Source organism: Phycodurus eques, chromosome 17 (assembly GCF_024500275.1).
Source record: "Phycodurus eques isolate BA_2022a chromosome 17, UOR_Pequ_1.1, whole genome shotgun sequence".
NCBI lineage: Eukaryota > Metazoa > Chordata > Actinopteri > Syngnathiformes > Syngnathidae > Phycodurus > Phycodurus eques.
In genome coordinates this window covers 7,102,274-7,127,244 of record NC_084541.1, presented here as the reverse complement: position 1 = coordinate 7,127,244, position 24,971 = coordinate 7,102,274, and the positions used below count along the sequence as shown (strand labels likewise).

Below are 24,971 nucleotides of genomic sequence, written 5' to 3'. Positions count from 1 at the left end.
AGTTAAACAACTGAAATGTCTTTTAAAAAAATACTGTTGTTAAAAAAAGTACTGTACTGAATTTAAAAAAATTAAAAAAGATATAACCGGCTGTTTGCACAGCGACAAGCTTCGTTCTAATATTTTTGATTGTATTTGTATGTATATGTATATATATATATATATATATACACACACACACACATATATATGAGACTAAGATCATCATCATTTCAAAACTTTTTCTACCATCAATTTGACCTATAACCTGCAAAATGAAATACCTTTGGAGAGGGGAATTACAACTGAGATCATGTGGTTGCACAAGTGTGCACACCCTCTTACTGTATAACAGGGGATGTGACTTTGTTGAGAATTAGCCAATCACATTCAAACTCATATTGAATGGGAGTCAGCACACAACTGCCACCATTCAAAGTGCCTCATTAACCTCAAATAAAGTACTGATGTTGTAGTAGCCTTTTTCAGACTTTTTTTTTTCTTCAAAAAAATGCAACCTTGGATTCATCGATATATCTTCGAATACTGACATCCCGCTGAATCTGTGGAAGCGCAAGCCGTGGTCTCCATGGTGTACAACTGTGCTCACTACAGTTTTGATATGACAATGATTTTTATTTTTTTTTATCGTGCTACAAGATGGATGACTCCCAGAGAAAAAAGTTACTAATTGTGGATGGTCAAGAGGTGTAGGCTTTGTCGAATAATTTTGCCCGAGGAGTGCGGTGGAAACTGCAGCCACAGTCAGAGGTAAGAAAGATGATGTCAAAATATTGTTCAATATCACTTTTTTCAAACTGATACCATTACGAGTATTCTCTCTTTGAGTACTCACACCACTTGTCCGTAGGATACATACAATTTTAATTTATACAGTGACATATAACGATAAACAAAGGCCTTTTTTTTCCTGACGTGCATGATGATGTGCCGATGTGTCAAACCTCCACAGTGCAGCGCCAACTACTGGCGAGGAGAACTTACTCAACAGATTTTTCTTTGTTTTATGTATCAGTGGCTGGTATCAGCAGCCTTCACGAGTACCCGATACCTTGAAATAAGTCCGGTATCGGTACTCGCCCATCCCTACAAAATATCCATATAGGTTTAGGAGAGCTCATGATCTATTATCTCAAATTCAAATCCAAAACAACAATGGGCCACAGAATGTTTTATTTACTTATTTTTTTTCTCTCAGGAAGTAAACTAAATGGTCTTGGTAATTTTGCTGTGAATTTTGGTGTTCCAGGGACTTTGGTTGCTGTGGGAACGCAAAACAACACGGGCTACAGGATTATTATTTTTCTGTCTCCGATACGAACCAATTTGTTTCTGGTCAATTTTGGTCTTCAATTACCCCAAGAAGCAGCTTATAAAGAATGTCGAAGGAAGCAGAAAACCTATGCATGAGCAGGGATCACATGCAAACTCCACACAGGAAGATTCGAACCCATAACCTCTCAACTGTGAGGCAAACGTGCTAGCCACTACCTAACTGTACTGCCCGTTCCAGCCACCCGCCCCTCAAAAATAAAAATAAAACTAACACTATTTAACATAGAGTAATAACATTCAAAGAATGACCAGAAATAAAGTTTTGCATCACGATTTCATGCGTCAATTCAATGGAAATTGTGCTGCTCCTTTTTGTGTGCGGTCACTCATATGATAGTTCTTTTGCTTACCATGTTGAAGATGAAGCACAACTAGAGCGTAATGTCACCACCTCGTGGAGACTTTGTGATTACACGTTCATTAACTGACAGGAATTCAATTGGCACCATTTTGGCCTTGTGAAGTATCAAAAATATTAACATGTTCGGAATAAATTGTGACTTGTTCTGATGTTCATCCCAACACTTTTACATGTAATTGAAGAAATATACAGCCTGCACATTGCACCTTTGAGTCAGTCCATTTGCCAGCCACATCATCACATGCACATGCAAAATCTTATGCAGTGTTTTCCAACCTTCACTGAGCCACGGCACCCATTTTACATAATAAATATCTCTCAGCACAGCACCAAATAAAAGAAAAAGTATGAAGACTGAAATCATGATGATCTTGTCTCAGTGTCCTTAAAAATTTATTACCTTAGTGTGTGACCTGGCAAATGCAATTCTGTGTGTCTGTGTGTGTATATGTATATATATATATATGTATATATATGTATATGTATATATATATATATATATATATATATATATATATATATATATATAGTTAAACAAAAAAACATAATACAATGATTTGCAAATCATGTTCTAACTATATATATTTAATTGAATACACTACAAAGACAAGATATTGAATGTTCAAACTGATAAACTTTATTGTCTTTAGCAAATAATCATTAACTTAGAATTTTATGGCTGCAACACGTTCCAAAAAAGCTGGGACAGTGTCATGTTTACCACTGTGTTACATCACCTTTTCTATTAACAACATTCAATAAACGTTTGGGAACGGAGGACACGAATTGTTGAAGCTTTTTAGGTGGAATTCTTTCCCATTCTTGCTTGATGTCCAGCTTCAGCTGTTCAACAGTCTGGAGTCTCCGTTATCGTATTTTACGCTTCATAATGCGCCACACATTTTCAATGGGAGACAGGTCTGGACTGCAGGCAGGCCAGTCTAGTACTCACACTCTTTTACTACGAAGCCACGCTGTGGTAACACATGCAGAACGTGGTTTGGCATTGTCTTGCTGAAATAAGCAGAGGCGTCCATGAAAAAGACATTGCTTGGATGGCAGCATATGTTTCTCCAAAACCTGCATGCACCTTTCAGCATTAATGGTGCCTTCACAGATCTGTACATTAGCCATGCCATTGGCACTAACACAGACCCATACCATCACAGATGCTGGCTTTTGAACTTTGCGTCCATAACAGTCCGGATGGTTCTTTTCCTCTTTGGCCCAGAGGACACGACGTCCACAACTTCCAAAAACAATTTGAAATGTGGACTCGTCGGACCACAGAACACTTTTCCACTTTGCATCAGTCCATCTTAGATGACCTCGGGCCCAGAGAAGCCGCCGGCATTTTTGGGTGTTGTTGATAAATGGCTTTTGCTTTGCATAGTAGAGTTTCAAGTTGCACTTACGGATGTAGCGCCGAACTGTACTTACTGAGATTGGTTTTCTGAAGTGTTCCTGAGCCCATGTGGTGATATCCTTTACACATTGATGTCGGTGTTTGATGCAGTGCCACCTGAGGGACCGAAGGTCGCAGGAATTCAATGTTGGTTGTGGGTCTTGCCGCTTACATGTAGTGATTTCTCGATTCTCTGAACCTTTTGATGATATTATGGACCATAGAGGATGAAATCCCTAAATTCCTTGCAATTGTACGTTGAGGAACATTGTCCTTAAACTGTTCGACTATTTTCTCACGCACTTTTTCACAAAGAGGTGAACCTCGCTTCATCTTTACTTGTGAATGACTGAGCAACTCAGGGAAGCTCCTTTTATACCCAATCATGGCACCCACCTGTTCCCAATTAGCCAGTTCACCTGTGGGATGTTCCAAACAAGTGTTTGATGAGCATTCCTCAACTTTCTCAGTCTTTCTTACCACCTGTCCCAGCTTTTTTGCAACGTATTGCAGCCATAAAATTCAAAGTTAATGATTATTTGCTAAAAACAATAAATTTTATCAGTTTGAACATTAAATATCTTGTCTTTGTAGTGTGTTCAATTAAATATAGGTTGAACATGATTTGTAAATCATTGTATTCTGTTTTTCTTGTTTAACACAACGTCCCAACTTCATTGGAATTGGGGTTGTATAATATATACAGAACAACTGAAATAAATATTTAACACTTCACCATTTTCCCATTAAATAGATTTCCAAAGGTGCTATTGACATGAAAATCTCACCAGATGTTGGGAACAACCCAAGTAATCCATACATACAAAGCTCGTAGAACAAATAAGATAATAAATTAAATTGTGTGTAATAATATGAAATGACACAGGGAAAAAGTATTGAACAAGTCAACAGGTATTTATTTCATACTTTGTACAAAAGCCTTTTGCAATGATAGCTTCAAGACACCTCCTGTATGGAGAAACTAGTCACAAACATTGCTCTGGTGTGATTTTGGCCCATTCCATCATACAAGCAGTCTTCAAATCTTGAAGGTTCCATGGGCTTCTTTTATGGAGCTTGAGTTTCAGTTCTTTCCATAAATTTTCAATTGGATTCAAGTCGGGTGATTGGCTGGGCCATTCTAGCAGCTTTATTTTTTTCCTTTGAAACCAATTGAGAGTTTCATTGGCAGTATGTTTTGGATCATTATCCTGGTGAAAAGTCCACCATCATTTCATTTTTATCATCCTTGTAGATGGCAGCAGATTTTTGTCAAGAATGTCTCGGTACATTTGACCATTCATCCCTCCTTCAATAATGTTTACTAGTACCCTTTGGTGAAAAGCAGCCCCACACCATCATGTTCCCACCTCAGAACTTCACTGTTGGTGTTGTGTTTTAGGGTGACGTGATTTCTCCTCCAATCATAGTGTGCATTATGGCATCCAACATCCACACTCATCCGACCAGACTATATTCTCCCAGTATTTAATATATATACTCCATTCTTCGAGACAGTTGCTAAGAGGACGACTGGCGTACTTCAAGAGGACCCTAAAGTAATTAGCAGTTCCCTCTTGGTTTACAATCATCAGAGTCCTTTTCTTCGTTTGAACTGAGAGCGCGAAACGTGCACTCAAGGCGCCACCCACTGGCGTTGGAGAGTATTGGGGACTCTGTGCAGGCCAGTCAAGTCTTTATGGACCTTACTTGTTAGACAGGAAGGGGTAATCCCCAAACTGTTTTGAATGTCCAAAATCTCTTGGTATTCTGAAGCATTCAGAGTTCCTTTCACTGGAACTCAGGGGCTAATATTTTGGAACTTTCCAACTTGGTGGGAACAGTTTGGAGATGGCCCCTTCCTGTTCAAACAAGCAAGTTCATAAAGACACGGATGAGAGAGTTTGATGTGGATAAACTTGACTGGCCTGCACAATCCTGACCGCAACCCTATAGAACACCTTTGGATGAATTAGAGCGGAGACTGAGAGTGTGTAACCTCTCAAATGTGCTTCTACAAAATTGTCTTAATTTCCCATAAACACACTTCTAAACCTTGTGGAAAACCTTCCCAGAATTTAAGATGTTATAACTGCACAGGGTGGACCGATGTCATATTAAACGCTATAGATTAGGAATGGGATGTCACTTAAAATCATGAGTCAAGGCCGGTGAGCAAATACTTTTGCCAATATAGTGTGTGTGTATGTATATCTACATTATTTTATACATGTATATATATATATATATATATATATATATATACATGTATAAAATAATGTGTGTATATATATATATATATATATATATATATATATACACACACACACACACAGCCTTTGTTTTTATGTTTGTATTACTGCATTCCAAATATACATATATGACACCTCTCTGACAGTCGATTAAAACAGAAAATGTTTTGATTTATTCCCATTGTAAGTTTGACAAAGCTCTTTTATTCTCAGCTGTATATTTTGGACACATGCCTTAATTGTGTTTCATATTTATGATAGACAATAATTTCTGACCAATTTGTGTTTTAACAAAAAACCTTTTTCTGTGGCACATGAACATTAAAGTCTTAATTGAATGTAAAATGTTATTGTCAATTATTTACCTTGGTAACTCTCCATCCATCCATTCTCAACACTGCTTATCCTGTTCAGGGTCACGGGGCACTGAAACCTATCCCAGCTGACTTCGGTCGAAAGGCGGACTACACCCTGAACTGGTCGCCAGTCAGTCCCAGGGCACGTATAGACACGGACAACCACTTGCACTCACATTCCCACCGTCACTGAGTGGGAACTGAACCCACGCTGCTTGCACCGAAGTCAGGCGAGTGTACCACTACACAATCAGTGACTCCTTTTTAACTATATGAATATAATTATTAGTGGTGAGATAAAAAAAAATCTAATTAATTAATCAATCTCAGTTAATCACATTTTAATCCTATAACAGTATTTGTCTCCCAAAGCATTTTTTTGTCATTTAAATGGATTTTAGTGCTCAACTAAATCAAAGAATAGACATCGATATGAATACTGTGAATACTGTTAACTGTGGAAAAAAACGCAATTAATTGCACTGTATTTCAATACAAAATGGTACAAAAACAGATTCAAAGTTCAATACACATAATCTTAAAAAGTGTCATTTAATTATATTTCTTTTAACTTCAAGTTTGCATCACTAAACCCACTATCAGCAAGGCTAATAGTGATGGCTCTTTGCAATCTAAGGCATGTGTTGGAATGGGAGGTGTCTTGCTGCAGCCGTCATTGTCCATGCACTGTCTGTTCCAATTATGGTTACCTTTCGTAGAATTCCCCGTCTGCCACAGAGAGAAATTGCTCTGCACAGTTTTCAGCATAGTGTCTGGTGACTGTATTCTCCACAGCCAGGGCAAAAGACTGTAGATGTCATGTCCCGTCTGTGACATCAGCAATGTGTGCACTGACGCCTATGTAATTTCTATTATTAGCATGATCCCCAAGCGTCCAATTTTGCTTGCTTTTCGGTGCCATAAAGTTGTTAAATTTTGCCTGAAAGTCTTTCTGCATGGCAGCTGAAAACTTGGGTCGCATGTCGCTATCTGTCACACATTTTAGAATCATTTGTCTGCAAAGACCACTACGTGTTGACTTTCTAGGTTTGGTCCTGAATCCAGTCACTTGCTCTTAAAACTCGTATCGTGACTGCTAGCGCTAACTTTTCTGTGCTAGCTCCGACATGCTTTGCATTTAGATTGTACAGGAGGGTTGAAGTGCTCTGATGGTAGGCATAGTCTGCACAAAACCACGCTTTTATTGTGGCTTCCATTGAGTAGTTTTTTGGACGTTAAATTTGCCTCCCAACAGTCCTTCATCCGATTCCTCCATTGTGTTAGCCTTTAGAACACAAAGATATGCACAGATATGTATTGGTAGATACGACACGCCCATTTTGAGCGCCGTGCCGACTGCAACACTAAGCTAGGGAAGTCAAAGTTGTCAATGGATTCACCGTGCGTGTACGGCAAGAAAACCAAAATGCGTTGCATATTGTTGCGTAAATCGCCGTACAATTACAAGGGAACTGTGAGTCCCTTTCACATGAAAATAAATATTGAAATGTTATTTTTTGCTCTCTTAAAAATGTTGTTTATTGATAGCATAGGCTTTGGCGTTGGCAAAACAGTAACCCTCATGAAAATCGAGTGAGGGAAAAGCAAGTTACGACTTAATTTCAGTGTCCATGCATTGCCTTCTATGGGACCGTCGACCTCCGCAACATGGCCGCTATATGGCCATGTCGGTTAGCCGGGCTGCTTCATTGGGCTGGCGTATGTACCCATTCATCTTTGGCGATATGGTTAGTCAAGACCTCTGACATGTGCGTCAGTGTAATCGGTGTACCAGGAAATTGTGCACAGACAGACAACGGTTCTGCGTTTGTTTGGAAAGCAAACTGTGATTAAAATGCGTCAATATTTTTCACACACTAATTTTTTGTAATTAATTAATCGTGATTAACACGTTAAGGTTCCACCACTAATAATTATAAAGCTCTTGTAAAAATGTGACTATGTAGCTAATGTTGAGTCAAAGATGCATCAAAATACTGTTTGTTAATTTGAAGATGTATGATGTGTGAAGTCCTCCTCCTTAGGCGCATCCTTTTCATGGGTATGTCGACCTTCAGTTGACTCTGGCTTAGAGTCAACAGCCAGATCTGCCACCCTCCTGGCAAGACGCTCCAAGACCAGATCAGCGGTGCTAGTGAGACTATGCTAAAATGACACAGAGAAAAAAAAAAAAAAGTAGAATAACAACCGAGTTATCTGACCACCATCCGTTCTCCAAGCAATGCATTCATGTGTAAGGTTGACATTTTGAAAGAAATTGTTTTCAATAAAAAGTGAACTTCTTGGGACCTGATCTATAGGAGCTGTTTGGGTTGTTTTTCAAATTTAGGGTATAGCTGGGGTCAGCTCAGTTGGGGTAGTGCAACACTAGAGAGGTTCTGGGTTTGAATCAGGCCCTTCCATGTGTAGGTGGCATGCTCTCCCGGTGCTTGTTTGGGTTTTCTCCAGGTACTGTGGCTTCCTCCCACATTTCAAAACTGTTTGGTCAATTGAAGGCTCTAAATTGCGACTGGTTGTCTCCCTATATAGGTGCCCTGCGACTGACAGGGTAGATTATTGCCATTTGCAACATATATACAGTATCTGCCCTGGCTGCTCAGTGCAATATGGCACTATAGGTCTACAATGAATTTTCAAAAGGGCAACCACTCATTTTTCAAAAAAATATATACATCGCTCCCTGTGACCCCAAACCAATACGCCAGATTCTTGCCAATCACCTTGCAAATGCATGTGCCTCACAATTAAGGAAATGCAAGCAACTTAGCCAACTTGTGTGACAGTTAAGACTAAAATGAGACCACTGCCTGTACTGTTTCAAGGTATAATGATTCAAGGTGTTATGATTCTGACAGTTTGGCCCTAAAAATACGTAACATTATTTGTTATTGGAAAGACACGATTTGGAGATGACACAGCATCCAGGAACAGATTGTGCTCAACCAGAGGTGCCATTGTATTGGATATTATTCTCCAGGTGATCATTTGAGGTCAGTAATACACTTTTCCACTTTTGTGCCGAGTCGGTGAGTAAGACTGAAGGCGGTGCAGAACATCAGCATCTCTGTGGCTTTTATTGTAATTGTAAATCTCTGACTGCTTTGGTGCCACATACCTGTAAGATATGCAGTCCCTTCAACGTGAGGACAGCCAGCTCTCTCAAACCGTCCCCTGTCAGGTCTAAGTAGATGATTGACAGTAAAGGACTCTTGAAGCTCCGTCGCCACAACAACTCAAAGTGTCCTTCTTCTCCTGCTGCCCCATGCTGGAATTTATAACACAGAAGTTCCTACACAAGTGGATGAAAAACAGATTGTAGTTATTCACTTGGCCTAATTCGGGCGAACCATCTCTCAAACATTTACCAGCGAAAGGAAACTAAAAACATTAACATGTACTTTCTATCATGAATCATATTCAGTGGCTCTGGATATTTACAGGAAACACATGGTTTTGTGCATTGTCTTAATGTTTTATGTGTTGTCCCCTTACTCAGGAATACCAAACAAACAGCACTTTAAAACAAAACTGATTAAACAGGGAACTATTTTTGCCAATAATGTAGAGTTTTTTTTGGCCTTATCACTTTATCACCTGTCCATATGTTCCCAGCAGCACCTCCTTCTGCCCATCAAAATCCAGGTCAATAACCAGAGCACAAAGCACCGCATCCCACTGGTCACTCTCAGCGAGGCATAGCGAGTGGGACAAGCCTTTCACATGGACATTTCTGAGACACAAAAAACAATGTTGCGTTATCATAGGGAAGGCCTTTGTGTTATGAAAAGTCAGTGGAATTTAGAAAATGTAGCTTATCCTTTCTAATAAACTGGCACAAATTTAGGTTTCTAGCCAATTCATGACTAAAACATGATTAATGAGATGAGAATGAGATCATCACCTGTAGACAACTGCCATCTCTATTGTGCTAGTTACTAGAAGATTGTAGCCTTCAACTCCAAAACCTGAGAAGAAATGGAGTTAGTATCACTTCAATGCTCATTTAGGTTTTGGTGGTATTGGACAAATCCGTGTATCATTCTTTCCATTTTCAATTGACATCAATGGAAAAATCCATACCAAAAAAATGAAAAAACAAAAGACAGCTGATTTTTCACATCTCAATTATAATCTCATAACAAAAACACAAAATTGAAAAATAAGACACAGGACTGAATTTGATTTGATGAATTATTTGGTTGTGTTTCCGTGACCTCTAAGTTTGGTAAGCAACATTAGTTAAGATACATCAGCTTGTTGACGCCACAATCAGTTCGGACCTCTACCACGATCCATCAAGCCATCTGTATACCAAGGACAAACATGTTTGAAGAGTTATCATTATTGGCTTCACATATGACGTCTCACACAGACGACATGCTTTTGCCGCAGTTCAAACCAATTTGTGAACATTTTCATTCTGCGCCATCTATTTGCCCTATAATAACTGTTTCAGCCCATCTCCCCCATCCAAGACATATACCGTAATTTCTCGTGTATAATGCGCATTCCCCGCCCCCCTAAAAAAAATTGTCAAAGGTCAATAGTGCGCATTATACATAGGTATAGGTGGAAATTGGAGAAAAAAAAAAAAAACGTTCACATTTTATAAATGTGTGACGCCATCTAGTGGTTATGAAAAAGCTGTACACTTTCATTCTAAAATGCCACCGCCACCTCGTGGTTATAAAAAAAAGTGTAGCCTACACTTTCATTCCAATATGAGAGGGGTACGTATGACTGCATATATGTACAGTTGAGCTTATAAGTTTACATGCCCCGGCAGAATTTGTGAATTTTTATTTTATTTTTTTTTAAATATGACTGACTGAACAACAACCATCATTAATTTCTTTATGGTTATGTTTTGTTTAATGACAATGCTTTTCTGAAATGCTTTAATTTGAATCCCATTAAAATAAAATTAAATGTGTTTCGCATGGTCCTTCATGTTTTCTTTAAAAAATTGTACTCATCTTACAAATTATGCCTGGGTAATCAAACATATGAGCACAACGGTGTGTTTTCTAATTTATTAAAAAAAAGTAGGGCTGTTAATTTCAAAATAAGAGCAAGCAAAAAGGATTACGTGTTCAAATAAAGTGCTAAACTTCAGAATAATTCTTTGGAAAAAAAACTAACAAAATACAGATACTTCTTGTTTTGATCATATGGGTAGAAGCAAAATCATGCATTGTAAAAATGCATTATACATAGGTAGAAGGGTTTTCCAGAATTTTGAGGTCAACTTTGGGGGTGCGTATTATACATTATACACGAGGAATTACGGGACACAGTTCCTTGCGTATCTTTGTACAATGGTTGAATGAAAAATGAAAATAATAGTGTTGTAGTAATTTGCCCTACATCTATTACATCAATGAGTTAAAAACAATGCGATCGGACAGACAATGAAACCCGACCTTCTGTGTCCGATGTAATGAATGAATAATAACACATTACACATTATAATAACACATTTGTCCTTGATATAATATGGGTCATTTGATGTATCATGGACATGGTCTAGACTGATTGTGGCGGCTAAAGAGCTCAAATACATTATCTTTACTGATGCTAATTACCAAACCTAGGGGTCGCTAAACCCCACCAATTAAACAAAATCTAATTCACTTATGGCAAGTTTTTCCATTTCATACTTTTGATGAGTCTAAAATTTTAATATGGGGAACAAAAATAAGAATTAAAAATAAATAAATAAATCCCCCAAAAATGTCCTGCTTTTTGCGTTATTATATTTAAAAAAAGTGACTTTCATTTTTTTGATTGCCCATTGAAAATCGAAAGAACGAATGATCCACAGATTGGGACAAATTACATTAGATACCTTTTTCTCCACTGGGCATATCAGGCTGTGTTTGGCAGATGAGAGGAAATAGCAGCACAATGGAGATTGGACTGTCGAACTGAACACGCCAACTCTGCAAAACCTCTGTTAAAAACAAAGTACATCAATCTACTAAAAACATGTACCTTTTAAAGTAACAAAAAAAGAATGATCATTGGTTTGTTTTGTACCCCGAGGGGTCCCACGACAGAGTGCAATTTGTTTTTTGAGTCTCTGTGGTAAATACAAATTCACAGGCTTTCATGATTAGACAGGTGGAGAAAAGGAAGTTGTCTGATGCCAGTGCTAATGCCAACACAACATGAGATGTTTTTGGTGTGGTGTGTGATGAGTGGCTATTAAAAATGCTCAAGCCATTTATTTAAACACTCTTACATAAGCAGTCCATTTCCAGCTTCGCTCCAGCACTTCTATCCAGCAGCGCCCAGATGGCATGCAGAGCCCACGAGATTCCAACATGTTGCTAAGAGTGAATCTTGCTTGCTTAAAGTCATTTATTGACACTCCATTTGCAGTTCAAAGTAAAATTAAAAAGACATGACATAAAATAATTACACCTACTGAATGTTCAAATACATCACAGACTCTGTTGCTTCGATTTTTGTTTACAAAAATTGCTTTATCAAAGTGCACACACAATGTATGAAAAACACCACTGACAAGTTAACGACAATTAGCATCGAAGTTGCGGCACATCTCTCTCAAAATAATGAGTATTGGTACAAAAACCATGTATAAACACACACAAACAGGCAATATAACAATATCTCTGGCAAATACTCTTCTAACTGTGAAAAACGAGTTATATTCACAATATTCAATCGTGACTTCTACTTTCTTTGTTACTGCAAGTGTGTATCTCTTTGCGTGTACCACACTGCCCCTCAGACGTCATGACGTGCACAGCAGTTACTTTATGTAGCCCATTGTTTAATAATAAATGGGTCAGTTTTTCCCACACCTACTGTTGCTGATTATTGTTCTCTGTTTGAGTAATATCACTTCATCAAGCCTTTTCTAACACGCCATACTACAAAATAAGTAAATCATTTATTATTTTTGCTGAAACGAATTGGACAAATATCGGTATCGTCCAAAACTCAAGGTCGCAATATTGGTATTGGATCAGAAGTGAAAAGGTTGGATCGGGACATCCCTATACAGTATTATGGAAAATGTATGTTTTAATTGCTTATATACAAAGTTTTGTCTCTGGGGTGACTGCCCACCCATCGAGTGCAAAACTAAACAACTAAGTAAATCTTTTGTCATCTGCCTATTTATCAACATGTTTCTGCAAGCAAGCTGTTCTGCAGCAGTGTTAGAAAACAGTGATTTATATAATAACCGCCCCCACCAAGTTTCTGCACCCATGACAAAATCACCTAGGCTTGGAGAAAGTTGTTAAACAAGGTTAAGGTAGCCACATGTCTAGTAAGATCCACAGCCACTTGCAGGCTTGACTGCATGAAATAGGTTGCAATTCTTGATCCTTGGGGTAGGTTAATGAAAGCATATCACCTGGAAACTGTTTTAAACAGTTTTAACACAAATATTTTCACTTGAAGCACAGCAAATTTGAGAGAGAATTTCATTTGTCAGTCTTGCCTTACCTGGTCCAAACTGTTTGACCACAGCCAGTCCAACACAGCCGTTCTGACAGCCAAATGCAGACAAGTCTTTGGCCACCAGATATACACATCATGTCCATCCATAACACACTGTAGGGAGGGAGGAGACACAACAGTCAAAAACCAGACAGTACCTGGATTTATTTACAAGGAGGGGACAAAACCAACAGCTCAGTTCTATTTCAGTATTCTTACCAACATGCATTCCTTGTTGTCACAATATATTTAGCTAGTGGCCATTATGCATCGCTCTGCACCAAACTCACCCAACCATTCCTTTATTTATTTTCTATGTAGTAGGGAACAGTCATGCTGGAACAGAAAAGGGCTTTCAACAAGATGTTACCACAAAGTTAATTTAAGATTGAGGGGGAAATAAGGTCCAACCTCTGACTGATTAAATTATTGTCATGAAACGTTTGCCTATATCGTTAGTGTACATACCACTGGCTGCTTGCACGTTCATAAAGATCTAATACAAGACCTGTGTCAAAGTTCTGTATCTGTTCTGTGTTTATACAAACATAATAGATCATGCTCAGTATTGATTTATTTTAACTTTTGTTAACAATGTGTATTTGTGTCTTCCCCCCACCATTTTCTTACTTTCTCAGTGAATAACTAATTTATTTATTTTGGCATACTTTATGTACAGTGCCTTGAAAAATTATTTATAGCCCTTGATCTGTTTCATATTTTGTGTCCTATGAATCACTAATGTTTTAATTTTTATGTGATGGACCAATAAAGTAGCACATAATTGTGAAGTTGAATGAAAATAATATACAGTTTTCAAAATTTTAAGCAAATATAAATCTGTAAAGTGTGATGTGTATTTGTATTCAGCCCCTGTAATCTGATCCCCATAAATATAATACAATGCAACCAATTGCCGACAGAAGTCACCTAATTGGTAAAGATAGGGCACCTGTATGGGATTTACTCACAGTATAAATACCTCTTCTGTGAAGTGGTTCATTAGAGTATATCATGTATTGTATTATTTGTCTGGCACTGTCTGCTAGGCTTGAAATGATCAGGATTTTTGGGGCCGATCACCGATCAGCGAATTTAAAAAAATGATAACCGATCAGCAATCTGATCACAAGATGGACCAATACTTGTGTAATGTATAGTGAGTATCTTCAAAAGTATTCTCTTGTCAGGTCATGTATTCAGTTAGGTCAAACCAACATTACAACATGAGAAATAATGGGTGCCAACTTACTGTAATTAAATTATTGTAATTAAATTACTTCACACACACCAAAACTTTTAGAGCATGATTCTACATAACACATGTTTACGTACAACCGTTAGTGCGAGCAGTGCGAGCAGTGCGAGCGTAGCTTGCAAGGCTACATAACGTTTTGTTGCCTGCTTGCAAGCCGTATCGTATTAAAAGTACGTGACGATACCTCAAGCAAACCTTGAAGTCTTCTCCTGTGCACCGGTGACCACCAGCACGTTTTTTACCCCCATTTTGCTCTTATGATACACAGGACGTGATCCATTGTTGTTGTCGGCGCCATGGTAACGAGTGTATTTGGTCGCGTTTGAGTTGACAAGATAAAGCCCAGTGATCGTAAAAGATGGGAGGGGGTGGTATCGGAATACAAGATTTTATTGCAGTAGTGACTGACAATAGTGCAATCGTGAAAAAAATAATGTGTGGTCTGATCCAGGCATTACGTGTTGTCTGTCTCAGACATGTTGTCCATCCCACACAGACTACGTTTTTTTTTTTTTTTTTTTTTTTTTTTTTAACTAACTATATTGCCGCTCAGATATTTACAGTACTACATCTTGATAGCATACAATGAATTTAAATGTGTACAAATATCCCACCGGTAAAATATAAATGGCGCAAGGTTTGCACCTTACCTGTCATAACACGGTCCTCAAAGCTGCAAATATTTTATCTTCACGATTACAGACCGTCAATGTCGACAGAGGAGTAAAATTAAAAGTAAGTAAAAGTAGTAAAAGGAGTGAAATTTGAAAGATTGAATTTCTCATGCAGATTTTGACACTAAAACAAAGAATTACAAAAATAACAAAACTCAAGACCTCCATGGGAATGACATGTACATAGAACAATATACAGTCTTCATCATCTCTTCAGTTTTCACATAAATTATATCTGACCCTAAATCATAGGTGTGGACACACAGAACACAGGATTAAAGGTAGACCAACTTGCTAGGCAATTGCTGTAGCTCTGGGAACAGTCTCTCCACTGGCTGCTCTTCAAACTGGTGGAGTGAGGCATTCTGTTGAAAACAATAGTTCTGTGATTGACTCGACTTGATATCGAATCACAATCGATTGTAGTTGTATGATCAAAAGAATTTCTTTATTTGACAAACCTTCCCGCCTATATCTTGTCCAGTTGAGAATGACAAGAAATATTATCAAGATCATGTCACACAAACAACAAAAATAAATACCTTGCTGTAATTGTTTTTGGTCATATATTAAAATTATATTTCTTTCTACGTAATTTGAAAATCTTAGACAAAAAGGCAAATGATATGTATATTAAATGGTTTTTTTTTCTAATGGGGCCATAAAATACTTTTAATTATACATTAAAGTAAAATGAGTGGACTGTTACAGATGACAAGTCCACCCTTAATCAGCAATGACGAAATACGTTGTAATTAGCAACAGATAAAGCGCAAATTCATTTAGCTAACCCCCTTTTCACCAAGCATCTTGCCTGAAAATTAGGTCATTGTCATATTCTAAAAATATCCACGCATGCACACACAGACCTCCTTGTACAGGTGGATCCTCTGGTCGTGACCACTAAGCAGAAACACAGTTTCTCTGCCTCCATCATCACTCTGCACTCTATGAAAATGAAATGTTGAAATAATTGGCTCAGATTTCATGTATGTACCGTAAATACCTGTGTGTATATGCACTGTAGTCATCCGTGTTTACCTTAGGCATCAGTGCCGTTGTATCGGAGCATTTTTTTTTTCCATGTCTGAGTACAAGTATCGGCACCGATACCAATATTGGGAAATGTAAGTCTTTATACAATGTAACTTACTCTGTGTGGTACAGTTGAAAGGGCGTGAACTGCAACTCCAGATTTAGGCAACTCTCTGTCCAGACAGCCAGATCAACATCAGTTTATGATGCATAATTTGAGAGGGAGATTGGGCACAGGTTCACTCACGTGCAATAGACTCTAGGTTGAACTCTGAACCGGGCTCATAGTCACAGTAGATATTCAGGAAGGGCGTGGCTTTGTCACCAGAGTCCTGTTAGAAGATCACACTGATTAAAATATTCCACTCAAGTAAAACATATTTTGTCATTCCTATTCTTACCTTTATGAATGTGATGCCCACCACAAGGCCTCTCTTGGGTAAAGACTTGTTGAATGCATCAATTGACACAATCTCTGCATCAACTAGGAAGAGAAGAAGAGATGGAAGCTTGGCAACATCGCTTTAAAAATCACTGACATCACTGTGAACATAATCCAACTTTTAAGCAAAAATTTATCTTCTGGGATAGGCTCAAACCCATCTCAAACTTGCCTTAGCCCACCCTATGAATGATTCCTCAAATTAATTTGGAATTTTTTATTTTTTTTTGAAGAAGAAGAAAAGATTCTGTGGTGGTAGCACACGCTTTGACAAAAAGTAAACCTCATGAAAATCGGTTGAGAAAGTTATGAAAGTAAGTTATGACTTATCCACAAGCGACCATCCCCCAAGCAGAGAACAATAAAAGATTAGCTGACACTTTCTATTGCAGATTTGAAAAGGACATTTTCACACCACACACCGACCCCATCACACCTCTGACACCCCTTCCGCGTTGACCATCCACGAACAGGATGTGAGACATAACTTCAAACTACAAAAGATCAACAAAGTAGCGGGCCCAGACCTCGTGTCCCCATCCTGGCTCAAAGTCTGCGCGGACCAGCTCGCTCCAGTTTTCACACAGATTTTCAATAGATCTCTGGAACTGTGTGAAGTACCATCCTGTTTCAAACGCTCCACCATCATCCCAGTCCTCAAGAAACCTGCAATCTCGGCTCTGGATGGCTACAGTCCTGTCGCCCTGACATCTGTGGTCATGAAGTCCTTTGAACGCCTCGTGCTGAACCACCTCAAGCGCGTCACAGGACCCCTGCTGGACCCCCTGCAGTTTTTCTACCGAGCAAACAGGTCTGTGGATGACGCAGTCAACATGGGACTGCACTTATTCCAAGAACACCTCGATGGCACCGGGACCTACGCGAGGATCGTGGACTTCAGCTTCTGTGTTCAACACCATCATCCCTGAACTCCTCTCCTCCAAGCTTCTCCAGCTCAGCGTCTCGCCTGCCATCTGCCAGTAGATTTACAGCTTACTGATGGACACGACACAGTAGGTGAGACTGGGGGACACCACCACGTGCACCACCAGCACCAGGGCGCCACAAGGATGTGCCCTCTCTCCGCTGCTTTTTTCTCTCTACACAGGACTGCACCTCAACGCACCCCGGCTGTCAAACTCCTGAAGTTTGCAGACGATACCACAGTCGTTGGCCTCATCAAAGACGGTGACGAGTCTGCGTATCGACAGGAAGTGGAGCGGCTGGAGCTGTGGTGTGGCTGACACAACCTGGAGCTGAACACGCTAAAGACTGTAGAGATGATCGTGAACTTCAGGAAGCACCCTTCGCCACAGCTGCCCCTCTTGCTGTCCAGCTGCCCTGTGTCAACCCTCGAGACCTTCCTGGGAATTACAGTCTCTCAGGACCTGAAGTGGGAGATCAACATGAACTCCATCCTCAAAAAGGCCCAGCAGAGGATTAATGTACTGCTTCTGAGGAAGCACGGCCTGCCACAGGACCTGTTAATGCTGTTCTACACAGCAGTCATCGACTCAGTCCTGTGTTCTTCCATCACAGTCTGGTTTGGTGCTACTACAAAAAAGGACAAACCCCGACTGCAACGGACGATCAAAACTGCTGAAAAGATTACCCACTTACCCACCGACGATGACTTGCACGCTGCCAGAACTAAGACAAGAGCGTCCAAAATCCTCTTGGACCCTCCACATCCTGGTCACCACCTCTTCCAGCTCCTTCCCTCAGGTCGGTGCTATCGAACAAGCAGACATTCCAACAACTTCTTGCCCTCTTGCCATCATTAACTTCTTAAACAGTTAACTTACAATTCCACTGTTACTGTCAGGAGCTATGCTTGTAGTTCCTGTTTTGGAGCTTGGGTGGCGCTTTGCACCCCTCTCACTCCCTCCCTTTCCTGTAATCAGCACCACCTAGGCCGCGCACCGCCGTCATCATCTCTGCCTGCATAAAAACCTGCCAGATCCTGTAAATCCTCGCCAGAGTATTAACGTTCTCTCGTGGTACACCTGCCTAGTACTTGCATTTAAGCTACGGTTTATTCGCATTATTCTGAGTTCCATGTTCTTCCTCGTCCTCAGTGCTCTTTCCGTGTTCCCCGCCTTGCTGACCTCTTCCAAGCCATCCACCTGCTCACGCCACCGCATGCTCCCTGTCTTGACGACCCGCCAGTACGCCTCGAATGTCCTATTCCTCTTCAATAAAGCATTCACCACAATCTTCTCTGCCTCCGTTTGCTTCTGGGTCCAGTCACTACAGATACCTTTGTATCGTGACAGTCACATGCTGACCATTTTGTCTTGAGATTGTTGTCACATCTCTGTCGGGCCAATTATACATTATTCGTGCACTCACTGTTGTACTCTCGTCACTCTGCACTATTTGCATATCTGTTGTTGATCAACACTGGCCACTCAAGCTTAACTGCTTACATTTCTTGACGTCTCTGTGCCATTTGCACAATGATCACTGGACCAGATTATCGTTCTATTATTCATTTCAAACTACTCTAAATTGCTAGAGGACTCTGCATCATTTGCACAATTGTCGGAAAATGTCTCAAACGTATTTTCTGTCAAATGGCTGTTGTCTGTTGTTGTACTGGAGCGGCTCTCCAACTCCCGGAGACAAATTCCTTGTGTGTTTTTGATATATTTAGCAAATAAAGATGATTTTGATTCTGATTAATTTCAATGTCCATGACCTTTGAAGGGAACATCGACCTTCCCCACATTGCCTCCACTACAGTGCACTGGCGTATCGTCTTCATATCTATGATCAGAACCGCTACACACATTTCCAGCTGTGTTAACGCTAATGACCAGGTAATGCTTGATTTACAACTGACACAATCTATGAAATGACAGTTGACCACACGGCAATGCTTCAATGCCTCCTCTTGAATTGCTATATGTTATGTGTCGGCACTGACTCGGCAGGGGAATAATGGTGCGTAGTGCGTAGCTATTAGCTAATAACTCAATTAAGCACTTGGCGCTATCGCTAGATAATTGAATAGCAAAGACTTTTTGCGTAGTGTATCTGATACGATATGAAATGTCTCCGTGAAGTATTTTATGCCAAGATAGGCTTTGTTCATACATAGTGTATGGGGCAGAAAAAGTTGACATGCACTGCAAACATTCAAACGCTTACCAGGAATATTTTATTTGTAGACAAAACTAATTAAAATTTGACGCATATCAATGTATGATTTACATTGAAAATCAATGTTTTGCAGAGGGCGGAATCGCTCCATTTACTCCGTTACATTTACTCAAGTAGCATTTTGGATGCATTGTACTTGTCGAAGTTGTTTTAAAACTGCATACTTTTTACTTTTCCTCAAGTATTTATTTATCAATGATCTTCATGCCACTCGCTACATTTATTTATCAAGTATTGCTTATTTATCAACTATTTCGTGTGCGACCTATCTTTTTAGACTACTACTTCGACTTCCGCATTTGGTGCTGTTTGCTCAAATCCAAGTCAAGCGCTAGTGACATTTAAGTCTACTTCACTAATCAAACGACAAAATAAAGTCACGTGATCACACACAACGTCTTCTATTGGGCTTCCCGAGCATATTTGAACACTAGATAAGCCAGCCTGGCTAATCGTCGTGCCTATGTGGCGATTATGTTGGGAAGTTCGTCACTCAAGGCAATTGCGCGTGACTCGTGTTTACATTTAGACAAAGAAAAAACAAAAGCTTTTATGTATTGTCTGGCACTGTCTGCTAGGCTTTAAATGATCAGGATTTTTGGGGCCGATCATCGATCAGCGAGTTCAGAAAATCGATAACCGATCACCGATCCGATCGCATGATGGAGGAATGTGTCTATTTAAAAGACCTGTTCATTTACTGTATATACTTGTGTACTTAATTGGTCAAAAAATAATATTTACAATAAATAATGTATCTTTTTTCCTCTATTTATGCCAGTGAGGCATAGTGACAGACAGAACAAATGATAAATGGTCTTCTATTAGATGGCAGGAAGTACATACAGTAATTAATCTATCCACTTTTTGTGACATTTTTGTTCGTTGGTGTTGCGTGAGATTTTTCAATAGTAAAATATGTTCCTTAGCTCCAGAAAGGTGGGAAATCACTGCTCTTGTCAGGTCATGTATTCTAATCAGTCAGGTCAAACCAACATTTCAACATGACAGAAATAATGGGTGCTAACTTACTGTAATTATATTTTTACTTTATTTTAATTAAATTACTTCACCCACACCAAAATCTTAGCGCATGATTCGACAGAACGGCGGCATGTTTACGTCCAACCGTTCGTGGTACCACTAGCTTGCTAGGCTACATAAGGTTTTTGTTGCCTGCTTGCGAGCCGTATTGTATTAAAATTACATGAACATACCTCAAGCAAGCCTTAAACGAACGTCCTCTGCTGAGCACCGGTGACCACCAACACATGTTTTTTTCCCCATTTTGTTCTTACAAACACACGCTGCGATCCATTAGTGTTGTCGTCGCCATGGTAACGAGTGTATCCGGTCGCGTTTGCGTTGACACGAAGCCCAATGATCGTAAAAAACGGGATGCGGTGGTATCGGAATACAAGATTTTATTGCAGTAGTCTGACATAGTGCCATTGTGAAAGAGCAAATTTGTCGTGTAGTGTGATCGGGTATTATGTGTTTGTTGTCTGTCTCAGATGTGTTGTCTGTTCCACACCGCCGAAAAGTTTTTATTTTTATTTTTTTAAATAAGTCAAATATTTACAGGACTATGCCAAAAGACACACGACAAGGGTAAAAATAAACTAGCTTTTGGATTCAAATATACTGTGCACGATGGCGACGCGGAGTAAATGACGTCATCAATCAGATCGGCGAATTATGACATTAAAGCCGATCAGCATAAAATGCTAATTATCGGCCGATACTGATAAGGCTGATAAAATCGGTGTAGTCTACTGTCTGCCCAAACATGGCTAGTTCAGCCCACTTCTAACTTGAGAAAACACCTCGTGGTAAACTGCAGATGTTTTGTTGTTGTTTTAGTTGTGCATATTAGCCCACGTTAGCCGTATTTTATCACAAGTAACTGTAAAATATGCATCTCTTGGGGTACGTGCTAAACTCACTCACACTGCATACACACACAGTAATACCAGAATTTGCACATTCACATTTTATTTTATTGATTTCTTATTTCTTCTTTATAGAGCTAGAGACTAGCCAACATGTTTTTTATATTCTTTTCATCTGAGATGACTCATATTGTCTGTGCTAAAGTCTGTGCTTTTCTGACAATAATCCAGACTTTTATAATGTATTTAATAAATACATAAATAGATATAATAATAATAACAATAATGGCAAGGTTAGCTAGTCATTCACCAAATGGTCTTTTTCAAGGGCTAAAAAGTATGATCTAATTTCAGAAGGTACTTTTCAAAATTAGTTCATGGGCTCAGCCCACCAAAAGTTGTCACCCCTGCTCAAGACGTATACAAATCGGATCTTTTTGGGGCAATTAAAAAAAAAAATGGACGTTGTCTTTTTTGTTTCACCTTTGTAAATAAATACATTAATTTAAGGGGGAAAACTGCACCATTATTTTTGGCAGTGTATACAATTGACTGACGTGTTTTATTATTATTATGAACTATTTACAATTGTATAACTTCATTATATACAGCAAACATTTTTTTAAAAAATAAGACAGATAATCAGCAACACACAGAAATCAATGGGTGTACTTAACTCAGCATTGTTAATGGGGTGTATTTATTGAATGCTGGGTGGGTTGTTCACTAAGTGCAGATCAACAGATGGTAAGCCACAGATCTACATTCCATTCAGTTTAGTTGCCAAAAAAAATGAATACAACTCGTTGAAATAAAAGTGATTTTGTATATTTTGCACATACTGTGCTCTGGTCGTTCGGGGTCTACCTGGTATGTAGGTGAACTGAACCTCTTTGGCCACTGGTCTTATTTTCTGCTGCAGCTCCTGGTACGTGAAGCTGACCACCTTCCCTTTGAGTGTAGCCGCTAGCAACTCCTGTTCCCCGGCCTGACACAGTCCATAAATGTTACTCTGCGAGGGAAAGCGGCTAAAACTGTCCTCCACGAAGGGATACAACTCTCGAAACATAACGTCAACAAACTGTCCAAGAAGTTATCACCAAAGTTAAGTCTTCACACTTTGCATAGCTTTATTTCATAGCTACTTCCTTTCACTGGCTGCTCACGGCATATATTTCTTTAGTAATGTTTATCTCTGATAACAATTTATTTTCATTTCTTCTTCTTCTGCTTCTTCTTCTTCTTCTTCTGCTTCTTCTTCTTCTTCTTCTTCTTCTTCTTCTTCTTCAGCCCCTTGCTGAGATACGTCAACGGGTCCACCATATTGAATGTGTTCTCTGCCTATATCTAATGCAGGTCAAGAGACTAAACTTCATAAAGCGACAACCTAAAAAGTGCATAATTATGCCTCTCATTCACCCATTCACGCCCATTTTTAAATATGAAAGGCTTATTCCCATGTAAAGTATATTTCAATATTCATCATCACAATCTTCTTTTCCTTTCGGCGTGTCCTGTTAGGGGTCGCCACAGCCCTCACGACATCCATCAACCTTCTCTTTGGTCTTCCTCAACCTCTGTTGTCTGGCAGCTAAATCCTCATGGCATAGCTGTAATTCTGTAATTCCGCCCACCGTGCCACTTACTAAGTACATAAATAAATAGATAAAATAATAAATGATAGATAGATAAAATACCCCGAAAAGGAAGTTTGTCAAATTGCAGTTGCAGCTCGTCAGAATAAAGTAAGTAGTATGATGTTCCGAGATTTCTTCTGATTCGAGTCAGAAAATTCTGAGTCGTCGATTGCTTTTTCAGGCCCGACCACCGATTTGTGCACAGCCTATAAATATATATCCATCCATCCATTTTCTGGACTGCTTTATCTGGAGCCTATCCCAGCTATCTTCGGGCAAGAGGCAGGGTACACCCTGAACTGGTCGCCAGCCAATCGCAGGGCACAAGCAACCATTCGCACACACGTTCACACCTAAGGGCAATTTAGAGTCTTCAATCAACCTACCACGCATGTTTTTGGGATGTGGGAGGAAACCGGAGTGCCCGGAGAAAACCCACGCAGGCACGGGGAGAACATGCAAACTCCACACAGGCGGGGCCGGGATTTGAACCCCGGTCCTCAGAACTGCGAGGCAGATATATCTATGTATATTCAAATTTTTTTGGTCATCATTTGCGATTTTACAAAACTGCCATTATGACAACTGTATAAATATTTTTTGTTGTTGTTGTTGTTGCAATATTAAATTACTCAAAATACAGTGTTCCACAGGAAAAACAAATCGGGTGCAAAGGAAACAAAATCCGTTATATTTTTGGCCATTGCTCAAACCAATTGATAATTTCATCCCCAACACATATTTGCCTCAATTGGATATCACCTTAACGACTCGCTCATCCATTGAAATTAAGTATACTATATATACGGTTGTATAAGTATATAGTACACCATAAGTATATAGTGGAGGTATACTGTACTGCATCTTTATCTGTCCACCAGATGTCAGTGACAATTCACTCATCAACTTGTTTACGCCACAACAAAGGCCTAGCATATGATTAAACAGTAAGTGTCCCTTTCTGAAACAACAATGTATGTGAGCGTTGTTCACTATTGTTCTGTTTTAGGCAAAACCTTAAGCGTTGACCAAGCAGTGACGAATCGCTCTATCCAATGGTGCATCGAATGATTGTTTCATCCGAAATAATCATGAAATAATAAAGTTTAACAATCTACTTTATTATTAAATCAAAGTTAAATAATAACATTTGCAAGTAGCAAAACAACAGAGAGAATTAGCCATGTCCTTGTTGATCCATGGTTTGCAGTTTTTACAATTATCAATACAGCTTTTACATGGGCTGCAATTTGGATCTGTACTAAAGTTTGCTTGCTTGGCCAGCCATCCACATTTTGGGACATTACCGTTAAGGACAGTCACTTTTTATGATTTTGCCTTTATACACCATCACAATGGGTATTGATCAAATATACATTTACGAGAGAAATTACACCAATCTTATGAAGACCAATTTCATTTGCACAGCTCAACAATGTTTCAACGAAATGACATAAAATTGTAAATACCAGCCATCCATTGTCTATAGTGCTTGGGCACCCTGGAAAAACATTCATACTCACATTTACACCGACAGTCAGGAGAATATAAAGTCTTGACTTAAGCTATACATGCATGTTTTTGGAATGTGGAGAAAGGCAGAGAAGAATAAAAAAAAAAAAAAAAAACGACAAAAAAAAAAACAACAACAAAAAACAACTT

At 39.2% G+C, this 24,971-nt stretch overlaps 1 protein-coding gene across 1 annotated transcript; it reads right to left on the bottom strand.

Annotated features, from left to right (window-relative positions):
- Positions 1–6,242: 6,242 nt before the first annotated feature.
- Positions 6,243–22,910, bottom strand: kptn (kaptin (actin binding protein)). The gene is given in 13 exon segments (XM_061703005.1): positions 6,243–7,875; positions 8,846–9,019; positions 9,325–9,460; positions 9,632–9,695; positions 11,579–11,683; positions 13,213–13,277; positions 13,279–13,320; positions 15,430–15,503; positions 16,008–16,086; positions 16,292–16,346; positions 16,421–16,505; positions 16,575–16,657; positions 22,540–22,910. Coding segments are annotated over 13 exon segments (1,326 nt in total). The 5' UTR covers positions 22,742–22,910; the 3' UTR covers positions 6,243–7,713.
- Positions 22,911–24,971: the final 2,061 nt, after the last annotated feature.